Here is a 14,927-nt window from a genome sequence, read left to right on the forward strand (position 1 = left end):
AAATTACTTAATTCTTCATTTATACATGGCATTAAGACTATGTTCTATCCCTATGCAGCAGAACACATTTCCTAAAATCTGTCTGCCAATCTCTTCCTCCTGTTTCAAAACTCTCTATTAAGTTCTCCAAAATAATTACTTTAATACCTTTCAAAACAAAAATATGTTTTGTATTGACACCTGAAGTAATTTTAGCTGCAACCCTACCTCTCTCTCCTCTCACTTAATACTCTTCAATCTAAACCAAATAAATTGGATTCAAATTCCTTCCAGATGTTAGTGCTTCAAGTTTTATAAAGCACCCGAGTACGGAACAAATACCAAAAATAATAAAATACACATGTAAATTTATAACTCAGTTCTTCAACACAGAATTTACAAACCAGACATACAGTATATTAACAAACCATTTACTCGTTAGTTGTACTGTTTTCTTTTAAGAAATTCCTCTAACATCAAAAGCATAGCAACTGCAAGAACCTCAGAAATTCTGTATTAGAAGATATTGGATTAGAAGTCTAATACTAATAAAAGTATTAGACTGAAATTTGGCAATTTTTTTTAAAAATCAGAACAAACTCTCTCATTAGATGATTTTTGGTGCAATTTCTATTCTTCTCTGTGCACGTTCAAAAATTCTCACTTAGCAAGTAGCAAAATCAAGCTGAAAATGCATTTTACAATAACACAATTTGTAGGGTGAAACATTTACCTTGAGTGTAAGCATAGTCGTCTGATCCAGAACTAGAACTCCTCTGATACTTATGGCTTCCTTTTTCTCCTCCAGATCCTGGGATTACAGAAATAGGCTGAATCGGCTCTGGTGCTGCAGAACGCTCTTCTTGGTCCACTAAATTTAAAAGATTCTCAGTCGGTGCTCGACCTACTGTGATTTTAAAAATGGTTGGGTTTGGCTGAGATACCATTACCCGAGGAGACTGTGTTGGTGCACCTGTAGGTCCAGTTGGTTGAGTGTAGGTAATATATACCGGATTAACACTAAATGGAGGTTTGGGCTGACCTGACATACCTCTTGATGGAGAGCTTGAAGGAGGAGTAGTGGCTGTATACAGCGGGTGCTGGTTTCGTTGAGATGGCTGATTACTTATTGGTGAAGGACTTCTGTTCATTGCAGTCCCAGGCCTTTGCGGTGGCTCAACTGTAATTTCTATTTTATTCATGGAACCTTTGGATAAACTAGGTCCAGCAAAAGGAGGAAGATACGATACAGAGTGACCGCCCTGTTTTTGAAAAGTCTGGGATGCTTGCTGATATGGATGAGGTGGGACAGTTGAAGGACTAGGAGGCATGAAAACATGTGAACTCTGATGACCCAACTGAGGAGGTTGAACTTGGTGTTGAGGCGAGCCAAAGGGAGAGGGACACTGGGATGGCGGTGGTGATCGAAAAGCTGACTGAGGGATCTGGGGTTGTTTAGGAGAATACTGAGAAGGTTGATAGTTCTGTTGATGTGGATACACAGGTAGAGGACGGGGAGTATAATGTGGAACTGGGCCCTGTGGCGATGAATGCCACTGTGTATTCTGAGGAGTCTGTCGTCCTGAAGAACTTTGAGATGTTTGTCTTATATAAATAGAGCCAGGAGTCCCATAAAGATTGCTTGGAATCTGTGGAAGAATTTGTAGAGCTCTGGGTACACTCTGTCCAGAGGGGAGGTTTTGTGATACTGTAACAGTAATGGGATTTGTACTGTACCGAGGTATGTGCATATACGTGGGAGGAGGGCCTTGCATAGCAGACGTGTTCATTCCTGGTTGTATGGAAGATGGCTGTGGAGGTGGCTGTGGAGGAGGAGTAGCTGCATTTCTATTCTGGTCATTCATGAAAAATGGATTGTAACTAGGAGAAGCTGCCACAACAGCGGGAGCAGAATGTGGTTCTTGAACTAAGCATATCAGCTGTTTACCTGCTGTGCGTTGTGGATCAATATGTCCATCGCTTGAACTGTGTACCAGTGTACGACCACCATTAAGTTGAGCTCCATCCCCTGCATGATAGCTGGTATGAGGATGAATACCCAGATTAATGTGCAAAAGGCTATTTCTATTCATTCTGGTGTCATCAGGACTATGGTACTCCATATATAAGTATTTGTTGCTCTCCTGTGCGAGGGCTCGACAACAGGCATCTAGGTTGTTGTTGTTCTAGGAGTAAGAATGGACAGCTATTATTGTCAAATAGCAAAAGAAAAAGCCACTGCTCAACATGCAACAAGCATTCAACTGAAGCTGCAATCAACCCTAGCTTGAACACAACTAGGAATAACATTTCACAGACAGGAATTTTGAAACAAAGGTAATACCTTCTAGGTCACAGTACATATTGAACCTAGAAAAATGTTATAGTAACACTAGCTACAGTATGACATACTAAAAAAAATAATAATCAAGTCCAGTTTTGGGGAAAGCAATGGTTACAACTCTTGCTATTTTCTGCAAGGAACAGGTATGTACAATTAACTACTACTAACATCACCACAAATCAAATTAAACTAGATCAAAATTGCAAACTCTGGAACATCAAAACAAAAATGCAGACGATGTTTTAATGTTTACTGGAGTGTTTACTGTTTTCACCTTTATTTTACTGTTTACCTAAGTATTTCGATTTACCTGAAAAGTTTAAAAGTCCAACATTTTAAACCAGCTTCTCTTGGTAGAACAGAATTTAGTGCCTTAAAAATGAAGTCAGAATAAGCACTGAAAAAGTACTGGCAAATCCATAAAGCACCTTACAATTCTGACATAATTTCGACTGCCTTTAAAAATTTCAGGATCAAGGCTAAAAAAAAGGTTTATTCATACATCATAACTCCTGTAAATGTTTGATCTGTTCTGTGGTGCCAGCAGTTGAAACTATACAGACAGTAAATTATGAATCATATCAAATGTATAATGGGGAATTTCCTTTCCCTTCTTCCCCTCTCCGCTCATTTTAGCTTAATCTAGTCTTGTTAAAAGAACGACACGAGTGATAGCTTTTCTGAAAGAGTAAAATCACTAGAAAACATTCCAGATTGTGCATTAATTGTTTTTCCTCCCCAGTTTCTCATCCAACAGCCTGTACCAGATGTGGTTCAGTTTTTAATTTAAACAGTAGTTAAAGAAAAAAAAAATCAATTTAAGACCAGTTCAACTACATCTGGCCCTCAGTATCCAAACTTTGTTACTTGTGATCCAAGACTAGTACCTTCTATGACATACGCCACCTCCTACCAGAACGATTGTGTATATATTTATATAACACGCATACACCCCCGCCTTCTTTGGTGTGTGAAGATTACCATTCTAAGAAATATACATTAATAATGGTTTCACTCTATTTTAAACACTATCACTATATAAAGTTCGTATACATATTAATACTCCTGTGGCCTTGCAGTACAATTTTCAACAGCCTATCTGGTTGGTTGAAAAGTCACAGTTACATTTCTTTTCTAAAGGACTGATACCTAGTCAGTCTTAATGCTAAAGTGAAGATGACTTTCCCAAAATTTCGTATGATTTCACTATCAGATGAACACACAGTCAGCATCCTCTCAGATGAAGATGCACTAACGAACATGACAGAAGAGTCCAGCACTTTATTATGTATGGCTCTCACTCTAGGGATACTTCTCCCTGACTATTTCCCCTTCAGGCCAATCTCCCTTTCTAGACCCCAGTGGTCAATGGGAATATCCACATGTATCACAGAAAAATTTAAAACCGTAACATGTGGAAACCAGACCTTGTAATAATACCCAGCACCACAGTGCCAAGATGGTAGTCTCAAAAAAGTTAACTGCTACCATCAGCCACTTGCCATCTACCATCAGCCACTTGCCATCTACCATCAGCCACTTGCCATCTAAACAGGACTTCATAAAGAGAATCCTCAGTTTCCTTAGGTCACTTTGTCAGGGTGGAGGTAGAGAGAGCATAGACAGGACAAGACCAAATCTGATTTTCTCAAGGTATAAAATGTATTTGTCATTGCAAAGTACTCTCAATTGTTAATAGGTCCAAAACTCACACTGGTTTAAATCTAGAGCACGAATTGCAATAGGTCAATGGAAACCAGCTCAGGTATCTTAAAACAAATATAAAGTGGGTTTGGAAACAAATTCTACACTTGACAGATATTTGCAATGTAATGTTAACTAGCTATCCAGAACACTGTATTGTAGATATGGATCACCATATGCTTCTGCAGTGTTAGTGGTTCTTTAATTTTATCGGTTTAAAGATCATAGAATCATAGAATAGTTTGGGTTGGAAAAGGGACCTTTAAAGCTCATCTAGTCCAAACTCCCCTGCAATGAGCAGGTACATCTTCAACTAAATCAGGCTGCTCAGAACCCCATCCAACCTGGCCTTGAATGTTTCCAGGGATAGCACATCTACCACCTGGGCAACCTGTGCCAGTGTTCCACCACCCTTATTGTAAAAAATTTCTTCCTTATATCTAGTCTAAATCTTTCCCCTTTTAGTTTAAAGCTATTACCCCTTGTCCTATTGCAACAGGCCCTGCTAAACCGTTTCTCCCCATCTTTCCTGTAGACCCCCTTTAGGTACTGGAAGGCCATGATAAGGTCTCCCCGGAGCTTTCTCTTCTCCAAGCTGAATAACCCCAACTCTCTCAGTCTGTCTTCATAGAGGAGGTATTCCATCCCTCTAGGCATTTTTGTGGCCCTCCTCTGGACCCAGTCCAACAGGTCTATGTCTTTCCTGTCCTGAGGGCTCCAGAACTGGACACAGTACTCCAGGTGGGGTCTCACAGGAGTGGAGCAGAGGGGCAGAATCACCTTCCTTGACCTGTTGGCCACATTTTTTTTAATGCAGCCCAAGATGTGGATGGCCTTCTGGGCTGCAAGTGCACATTGCTGACTACCCCCAAGTCCATCTCAGCAGGGATACTCTCAATCCCTTCATCCCCCAGCCTGCATTGATACTGGGGGTTGCCCTGACCCCGGTGCAGGACTTTGCACTTGGCCTTGTTGAACCTCATGAAGTTCACAGGGGCCCATTTCCCAAGTCTGTCCCTCAGGCACGTCAACTGCATCACTCAGCTTCGTGTCATCTGCAAACTTACGGAGGGTGCACTCAATCCCATTCTCTATTTCATTGGTGAAGATATTAAGCAGCACTGGTCCCAGTTTGGACTTCTGAGGGACACCACTTGTCTCCAGTCTCCACCTGGACCTTGAGCCATGGACCACTACCCTCTGGCTGTGATCATCCAATCAATTCCTCATCCACAGAACAGTCCATCCATCAAATCCATACTTCTCCAATTTAGAGAGAAGGATGTTGCAGGGGACCGCTTCAAAGGCCTTACAGAAGTCCAGATAGATGTCAACCATAGCTTTTCCTTTGTCCATTGATGTAGTGACTCCATCATAGAAGGCCACGAGGTTAGTCAGGCAGGACTTGCCCTTGGTGAAGCCATGCTGGCTGTCTCGAATCACGTCCATGTCCTTCATGTGCCTTAGCGTAGCTTGTAGGAGATCTGTTCCATGATCTTCCCAGGCACAGACGTGAGGCTGACAGGTCGATAGTTCCCAGGGTCCTCCTCTCTACCCTTTTTAAAAATGGGTGTAGTGTTTCCCTTTTTCTAGTCACCAGGGACGCCACCTGACTGCCATGACTTTTCAAATATCACGGATAGTGGCTTGGCAAGTACATCAGCCAATTCCCTCAGGACTCCGGGGTGCATCTCATCGGGTCCCATAGACTTCTGTATGTTCAGGTTCCTCGGGTGGTCACCAATCTGATCTTCTCTTACAGTTGGAGGGACTTTTCTCCCCCAGTCACTGCCTTGCAATCCATCCAGTCAAGAGATGTGGGAAGAGAGGTTGCCAGTGAGGACTTAGGCAAAAAAGTTGTTGAGTACCTCAGCTCTCTCCCCATCCATTGTTACCAGTTTGCCAGTCTTGCTCAACTCAGGGTGGGGGGGCGGGGGTGTGATGTGTGTGCTTTTCTTTGACCTTCCTTTTCTGGTTGACATAACTACAGAAGCCCTTATTGTTCTTTGCATCCTTTGCCGAGTTCATCTCCAGCCACGCTTTGGCCTTCCTGATCCCATCCTTTCAAAACCGGGGAAGTGTCCCTATACTCTTCCCAGGATACCTGTCCCTGCTTACACTGCCTGTGCATCTCTTACTTGCCCTTTAGTTTGACCAGCAGGTCTTGACTCAGCCATGCTGGTCTCTTGCCCTCCTTTCCTGATTTCTTACACCTGGGGATCAAGAGGTCTTGCACTCTACGGATAGTATCCTTAAAGATCTGCCAGCTCTGTTCTGCTCCCTTGTCCCTGAGGGCAGTTTCCCAGGGGATCCTATTGACTAACTCCTTGAAGAACTCTAAGTTTGCATTCCTGAAATTCAGGGTCCTGACTTTACTCTTCCCCTGACCCATATCCCTCAAGGCTGCAAACTCCACCAGTGCATGATCACCGCAGCCCAGGCTCCCTCTAATCTTGACATCACCAATTAGCTCACTTATGTTGGTGACCATCAGGTGCAGTACTGCATCCCCTCTGGTGAGCCTGCCTATTACCTGGCTTAAGAAGTTATCTTCGATGCACTCCAGGAGTCTCCTGGATCTTCTGGATTCCTGTGCTACTTTTCCAGCAGATGTCGGGGTGGCTGAAGTCCCCAGCAGGACAAGAGCCTGCTTCAGCTGGAGTAAGAAGGCTCCATCAATGAGCTCCCATTGATCAGGCTGCCTGTGGCAGGCACCACCCACAAGGTTCCTTTTGTTGCCTTGGTGTCTTATTCTTACCCATATAGGCTTTTGACCTGCTTATGGCTATTCTTCAGAGACAACTCTTCACACTCTATCCCCTTCTTGATGCAGAGGGCAACACCTCTGCTCCTCCTTCCTCACCTGTCCCTTCTGAATAGCCTGTAGCCATTGATAGCTACACTCCAGTCATGGGATTTGTACCACCAACTTTCAGTAATGGCAACCAGGCCATAGCTTTCTAGCAGCACAGTGGCCTCCAGCTTCTCCTCTTTGTTGCCCATTCTACATGCACTGGTGTAGAGACATTTCAGCTGGCCTGTCAGCTGTGTCACCTTCTTAGAGGAACATTCCTTAATTCCTTTGGGGTGTTTCACTGGCATTTCCCTGTTGGCTCCTATTACCTCAGGAGCCCCTGTCTCATCTCTGTAAGACTTTGTGTGCTGCAGTGTAGGCAGCATGTCCCAGAGCAACAGGCTTGCAGGCCCTCGCCACACTGTCCCTCTAACCATTGTTACCTGTCGTCCCACAGCTTGTCACAGGAAAGCCTGATATTGCCCCCATCCCTCCTCAAGCTTCAAGATGTCTATGACTTAAACATAGTTCATCAAAAGGAACGTGTACTTAACAGTACAGACAAGATGACTGTCAGGATAAGTAAAGCTTTATACTGCAGGGTTTCCCTAGCTTTACATTTGTCTGAAAGCAATTCATTTGTATTTGTACAGTTTAGAAAACACACAATGCAAAAATTACAGCTACAGTTTTAAGTAAACGTACTCTTCTGCCAGGGACAGGTAGGGTGCAAATAGAGCTTCACTACTTTCAGATGCAGCAATTTATCACATTAGGTTCCACCTTAGCTATGGCCACACAAGGCCAAACTAGGCCTTGTTTCTATTCCACTCATGAATCTTCCCATTAACAAAAGGTATTCCTAGATGACCATGACTTTGAAAAATGATTATATGTGGTCACTTATTATCGCTTCCAATTTGTGATTTTAGATGAAGGTGGAAGGAAGAAATAGAAAGGAAAAAAAACAACCAACCAACCAAAAGAAAACCACTCCCCCTGCCTTCTGACTTGGAAAAAGAGGAGTAAAAACAAACTTTTGGACAGCTGTGACAAAAAGATGCCATGAAGACAGAAAACCTTTAGATTCCCAGATAAGGCCAGTTCCTTATCTTGGAAGAATGAGTCATTGTTTGCTAAAATCTCCTGCAGTATATGTATGTTATTAATATAGCCATCATCAATAATCACCCCATTAGCCACCTTCCTTATTCCCTGTAAACATACATTCACAGGTCACATAGACAAGGAAGAACAGTCACCGGAAAAAAACCCACAAAAGTGGGGTTTTTTCACTTCACAAAAGTGAAATATAATAAAATCTTTGTACATAAAAGCCAGGACATAAATGCAAGTAGTGGAGCCTTCCACCCTTTCAAAATAAAACCAGAAGACCGAAAATCTATGCTTCATGTACACTACTAAAAAGAAATTGCATACTACGAAAATAAAATACACAGACACCTAAAAACTCTTTGTCATACCTGAAGCATACACTGAGATACCACCCCTTCAGGTATCTCAGGGAAACGTTGCCGGAGATCATGGAGTACCTGCACGTCGAGTTGTTGACTGCCCTGCGCCATGCCAGATTGATGATGTTCCAGATTACCAAAAAATGGAAGTCAACAAGCCTTCCGATGATTATGGTCTTCTGAGGCTTCTGGCATTTTCTGTAAGAAAGAAAACACAATCAATTATCTTTTAAGACATCACAACAACATTTCCTCCTTCCCCAGCTGCATGTGTAAAAGAATTACTGCATTATCCCAACTGACTGGAGGTTAGCAAATGTGATGCTTATCCCCAAGAAGGGCCAGAAGAAGGATCTGGGGAACTACAGACCTGTCAGTCTGACCTCGGTGCTGGGGAAGGTTATAGAGGAGATCATCTTGAGTGCCATCGCGTGGCACCTACAGGACAACCAGGTGATCAGGCCCAGTCAGTATGGATTTACGAAGGGCAGGTCCTGCTTGACTAACCTGATCTCCTTCTATGACAAGATGACCCACTTAGTGGATGAGGGAAAGGCTGTAGGTGTTGTCTACTCAGACTTTAGTAAAGCCTTTGACACCGTTTCTGACAGCATTCTCCAGCAGGAACTGGCAGCTCATGCCTTGGACGGGTATACCCTTCGCAGGGTGAAGAATTGTCTGGATGTCCAGGCCCAAAGAGTTGTGATGAATGGAGTTACATCCAGTTGTCAGCCAGTCAAAAGTGGTGTTCCCCAGGGCTCGGTATTGGAGCCAGTTCTGTTTAATATCTTTATCAATGATCTGGACAAGGAGATTGAGTGCAACCTCAGTAAGTTTAGAGACGACACCAAGTGGGTGGGAGCGTCAATCTGCTTGAGGACAGGAAGGCTCTACAGAGGGATCTGGACAGGCTGGATCAATGGGCTACGACCAGTTGTATGAGGCTCAACAAGGCCAAGGACCGAGTTATGCACAACTCCATGCAGTACTACAGGCTTGCGGAGGAGTGGCTGCAGAGCGGCCTGTTGGAAGAGGGCCTGGGGGTGTTTGCCAACGGCCGGCTGAATATGAGCCGGCAGTGTGCCCAGGTGGCCAAGAAGGCCAATAGCATCCTGGCCTGTATCAGAAACAGCATGGCCAGCAGGATTAGGGGATGTACTCAGCTCTGGTGAGGCCCCACCTCAAATACTGTGTTCAGTTTTGGGCCCCTCACTACAAGAAAGACATTGAGGTGCTGGAGAGGGTCCAGAGAAGGGCAATGATGCTGGTGAGGAGTCTGGAGAACAAGTCTTATGAAGAGCAGCTGAGATTGTTTAGTCTGGAGAAAAGGAGGCTGAGGGGAGACCTTATTGCTGTCTACAACTACTTGAAAGGAGGTTGTAGAGAGGCGGGTGTCAGTCTATTCTCCCAAGTAACAAGTGACAGGATGAAAAGAAAAGGCCTCAGGTTGCACCGGGGAGGTTTAGATTGGATATTAGGAAAAAATTTTTCACTGAAAGGGTTATCAAGCATTGGAACAGGCTGCCCAGGGAAGTGGTTGAGTCACCATCCCTGGAGGTATTTAAAAGACATGTAGATTTGGTGCTTAGGGACACGGTTCAGTGGTGGACTTGGCTAGGTTTATGGTTGGACTTGATGACCTTAAACGTCTTTTCCAACCTAGATGATTCTATGATTATCAAGACAGCCGATGGCTTAAACACAAGCGTAACAATCATCATGTCTCCAATTCTAATATTAAAACACTTAACATATCACAGGTATGTCTACATGACTTGTCACTGGAATGTGCTAGTTCAGATGTTATACAGTACCACTGTGGTACCATGTAGGTATAACTTTAATTAATCTGGCCTGCATAACATGGAACTGTTACATATTTATTCCCAGTGAAATTCTGAACGGTTTGTAGAAAAGTCTGAAGTTATCACTAAGCATGTATGTCTTTATTATTTACAACACTCTAGAAGTAACAGGGTGGGAAACTAAGTAGCACAATTATCCAAAAATATTCCCCCAGTAACAGGGCTTAAACTCTTTCCTCTTTACATCACTAAAACCCCAAGCAGCTGGAAGCAATTTTTGTGAAACACAACAAGAGTTAAACAGAATTTAAAGAGTCCTTTTTAGGATTACGATAAGCATCCATTTAAGATTTTTGTAAAGGACCTATTATATTCATACTAACATGATTAGTGACAAAAAACCCTCCTTCCATTTCAGGATTCTTGTGTTCAACAGCAAAATTCTATCTGAACTTCAATACCCAAGGACTACTATAAGGCAAATACAGTCTGAGTCAACAAATGCTTTTCTCACTTGTGGCTCATGATCACAGCAGTAATCAAAAGGTAGCTGAAGTCTAAGTAAAGATTCACAAAGACTTTGTGTGAAGGCGGTACATGACATAGCCCCTGTAACACATCTATTATTGCTAAGCTTCAAAAGCCTTTCCAACATTACTACTCAGTTGAATTCTTAACGGCAGAGAATGTAGTGCCGTGTTCAAAAATGGAAATGAAAGTCAGATACCAGCAGAGGTGGTGTTCAAGTAATATATTAGCTACTCAAAAGTCCCAAGTTTAAGACATCTTATCTCACCCTCAGTGCAATTGTGGGTGGCACATAGTATAAGTATTCCAATCAGCTTTTCACTTGTTAGCTCAACTTCAAATACCTGTCTAGAGCAGTACAACAGGTCAGCACAAACATACACATACCTTTATGCACTAATAAACTCCAACAGTTTCCTCTATCTTCCTAAGAAAGTCTCTTAGTTTTCATGGGCAAGAAAATAGAACATATATCTTCAAAAAAATATAAAATGTCTGGTTTATGGTAAAAACGCTTCAGTGTTTGGGGTTTTCTGGTTTTGTTTTGTTTGGGGTTTTTTATTATTTTGAATATTTAATAAACACATCTTTCTTTTTTCACCTCTTTCTAAATAGTACTTCCTTTCTCTGAAAAGGGGCAAACCAACAACAACTACCACCACAATAAAAACAGAAGTCAAGTCCACTCCACTCTTTGGCTACTTGGTACGTGGACAGCTCCTAACTGACATTAGCATTCATTAAATAACACATATGCTTACAGGAAGGGTTGTTCTCCGTCATATCTGATATAGTCTAGTATCCAGTATCTGTCAAATCACACGCTTTCTCAAGATAAATGAGACAAGTTTAAGCAACTGTGAGATAGGTGAATTATCCTGCTGTGATTTAAGAAATACTGCTGTCATGAGTTAGGCAACAATAAACTTACATTGTATAATCACAATGCCGTTCCGTCCACTGCAGTAATGCTGCAGACCCCTTTTTATTTTAAAAGGAAACGAGTTTCCACTGACTACAAGAGCCAGCTGAAACTTCAGACCTACACTCACAGTAGGGGATCTTTTATAAAAACTTATTTTTTGTAAATTACAAACAAACATCATAGTCTGAAAGCCAGATCACGACAAGAATTCTCAAAGAAAACCTGACAGCAATAAGCTAGCTCTATGTGTTTCTAGTCAACTCTCCTATTCCCAGGAGGCAGCGTATGAAGTACAGTAACGGAGGAGTACCCTACCAGAGTAAATTGCAGTTAAAACCCCTGTGGAATAATAGTGACAGTATCTGAAAACCTGAGTAAAAAATAATAATTTTAAGAATTTCATTTGCATGACCAAAAGCCTTTGCATCACTTCGGTCTTCAAATGCAAATTCAAATGTAACATGGATGAGCAGACCGGAGATCCATCATCGATACATACAGTGTTTTTCTACAATACTTTTATAACAATCTTAATTAATAATTTCATTTATGTTTTTCTAACACTTGCCGAATGTATGTGGTGAGCAGAGGTGTAACACTCGAAGTAACTGGCAGTTATTGGCCAACTATGAATTTTATCACAGATTTCTTTTCTAAACACAACTAATGGATAACAGAAATTTCCATTCTCATTTTGAAGAGTTGAGGCTTCTAGCCTCTACAGTTACACAGATAGCCTTGAAAATTCTACAAGAAACCCGAAATAATTCTCTTGAGAAGCACGAGCACACGATCATTCAGAACTCTTTGGATTCCATAGCTACACTACTGTGGAAATTTGATATTTTTCGGCCAATACCACAAAATTCACTACTGCCATATCTAGGAGCCCAGCATTTTGTCCTGCCTATTCTGCTTGACCTGCCTACAACTGACTGCACATTTTCCACCCTAAGCAGGCACAAACTGTCTGGAATATAATGCTTGCTTCCCACGTTGCTCCACAGCACCAGGCAGGTGTAGAAGCAAGCTGTTTAGAGAGCCAAGTTTACAGCGCAGACTACACAGCTAAGATGCTTAGACAACAAGAGCTCCTACTGAGCCACAAGAGACTAGGAAAGCAATCCTTCAAAGCTTCTTTCTTTCACAGCACGCACGGGCTAAGGGACATGCTAAGGTGCGCTACACTACCAGCCTTACAATTACTGAAAGTTCACAGAGTAGAACGCATAAAAACAACCCAAAGACACAATGAAAGCAAGTCACTTCATCTGTAACTTTAAAAATATGAGTTGAGGATACACAAACTCTAGCTGAAAAGTATTTCACAAGGAAGGAATAAATTAACATTGCAACATACATGGCAGTTCTCATGGCAAAAACAAAGGATATTGTCCTAGAATTTGTCCCGCTGTGTTAACACACAGAGATGACCCCAAGACCCACTAGTGAATCTTAGGGATTATGCAAAGCATCACTCAACTCCTAAACAAGTACAATAATCAGTTTTTCACACCTTTTACATGCCCATATTATATGTACAAGAAAACAACATCTTAATCTTCTTTCCTTAAGCCATTTGTGTACCTTGCAAGTTAAGAAAATGGTCAACAGTTCCATCAATCAACTGATGCCTCTTCTGAAAGAATGAATACGACAGAATTGCTATAGTCTTTATACTCCCTACAGACATATTCAAATATTTGCAGAAGGAAATCCAGTTCACTACTGTTATTTCTGAAGCACTAAATCACCTAATCATCAGTAATGAGATCCAAATGAAAAAGAAATTAGGTCATTACAAACTATCTGGAAGTTTATAAGTTATGTACTGGTGTGCACTTACGCAATTACAATGTATGCAGCAACCAAAATAATTCCTGAGTGAATTTCCAGAAAACAGGTTACCTGGAAGACAGTTTCTCATGCCTCATCAATTTAAAGTTAATTGTTAAGAGTTTTTACAATAACAGTTGGGCCTTGAAGGATGAGAATAAAAAACCAACAAAACACAATACCAGACAGATCAGTTTATAAAGACAACACCTCAAAAGGCATCCTGCTTCTATACATTTTACATAAATTCTTTCGTCTTAAAATATTATTTAAATCTTTGGATAACAAGGATAAGAAAACACAGATGTATTTAAGCGCAGTCAGGTAAAGAACCTCAATTTTTCCTCAGAATACTACACAAAAGTAGTTATTCTTAAAGTCCATTGTCCTGTCTTCTAATCAAACGCATACTGACACCTACAGATAAAAAGTGGATTTACTGAATTGCATTCATATGAACTCAACATAATATCTGTAAATTAATCTATTTTTTTTCCCTCCTTGTTCATGCCTGTTTGATCAAAGTGTTGAAAATAAATTTTGGGCTTTGGATTCATAAATGCAGTAGGAATTTTTTTTACTTAAGCACTCATAGGACAATTCCCTCAAACACTTGCACTGGACTGACAGGCTTTTAGCCAGGAGGTAGAAAAGGATCCTGGGAAAGCTAGTAAAGCTGGATGCTCTATTCTGTCTAAGCGTTGCAAGAACTGGAGTATGAAGATACTATGAAATTTAGGTGGATGAAAGAGTAAAACAATATCAACTTCTTAATTCTGGAATCTTTAGAACAGAAAGAAACAAAATCAATGTTAACACAAATCAGTAGGCTGAAAGAAAAATGAACACATATAACATCTCCACCAAGCAAAAGTGACTTTGACTTTAGAGGCATTTAAACTCATTTGTAGTAAGTATGAAGTAGCAAATCCAACAAACAGGTATACAATCCAAACTCATGACAGTAATCCCCAATTAATTATCTATTTAAATATCATTTGCCAATACCAACAATTCATTCCTGTTTATATTTACTAGTGGCATTTAGGCATAAAACTTCTGAGTAACAGTGGTATCAGTGCCAGTCAGAATTTTATTCCTGTTCTGAGCCAAACAGAACAGCAGCAACAGTCTGAGTACCCTCCCTGAACAGGAACTTTCCTTATTTCTCTGGCAGTGAATAGAGGGAGAACCGTGAAGAGTGAGGATAGGAACTGAGGAAGCAGAAAAAGATAATGAAATTCTAAAATTGTTTCATTAATCTTCATTAGTACAGAATTTTACTTTCACCAAAAATGGCAGGGTAAATAAAAACGAAATCACGCCCAAAAGAAATATACGATGTTCTCTAAATGGAAGAACAATAACAAAAGCTTAACTAACACTCATTTGTAATTGGTTTACTAAAACATGCCATTTTGTTTTCAAAGCCATGCTAGACTAACTGGCTGCACAGCATGAGTTCTGAATCTGAGTGACATTTTAAATCTTTTGTTCCAAATTTATTTATTGAATGGAAAGAAGTTGTGAATGTATC

General features: G+C 41.2%; 1 protein-coding gene across 2 annotated transcripts in view; it reads right to left on the reverse strand.

The window, feature by feature from the left end:
• TAB3 (TGF-beta activated kinase 1 (MAP3K7) binding protein 3) overlaps window positions 1-14,927 on the reverse strand; it is a 50,922-nt gene that overhangs the window by 13,019 nt on the left and 22,976 nt on the right. The window contains exons 2-4 of one of the 2 annotated variants that reach the window (XM_063343577.1): window positions 8,306-8,494; window positions 1,031-2,165; window positions 713-850 (exon numbers count right to left, since the gene is read on the reverse strand). In XM_063343577.1, coding sequence (XP_063199647.1) covers window positions 713-850; window positions 1,031-2,165; window positions 8,306-8,407 — 1,375 coding nt within the window. In that variant the 5' untranslated portion in view covers window positions 8,408-8,494. Of the gene's footprint in view, window positions 1-712; window positions 2,166-8,305; window positions 8,495-14,927 lie in introns of both variants that reach the window. The other variant, XM_063343570.1, reaches the window with a different exon arrangement.

The sequence above is a fragment of the Chroicocephalus ridibundus genome, chromosome 1, assembly GCF_963924245.1.
Source record: "Chroicocephalus ridibundus chromosome 1, bChrRid1.1, whole genome shotgun sequence".
Lineage (NCBI taxonomy): Eukaryota > Metazoa > Chordata > Aves > Charadriiformes > Laridae > Chroicocephalus > Chroicocephalus ridibundus.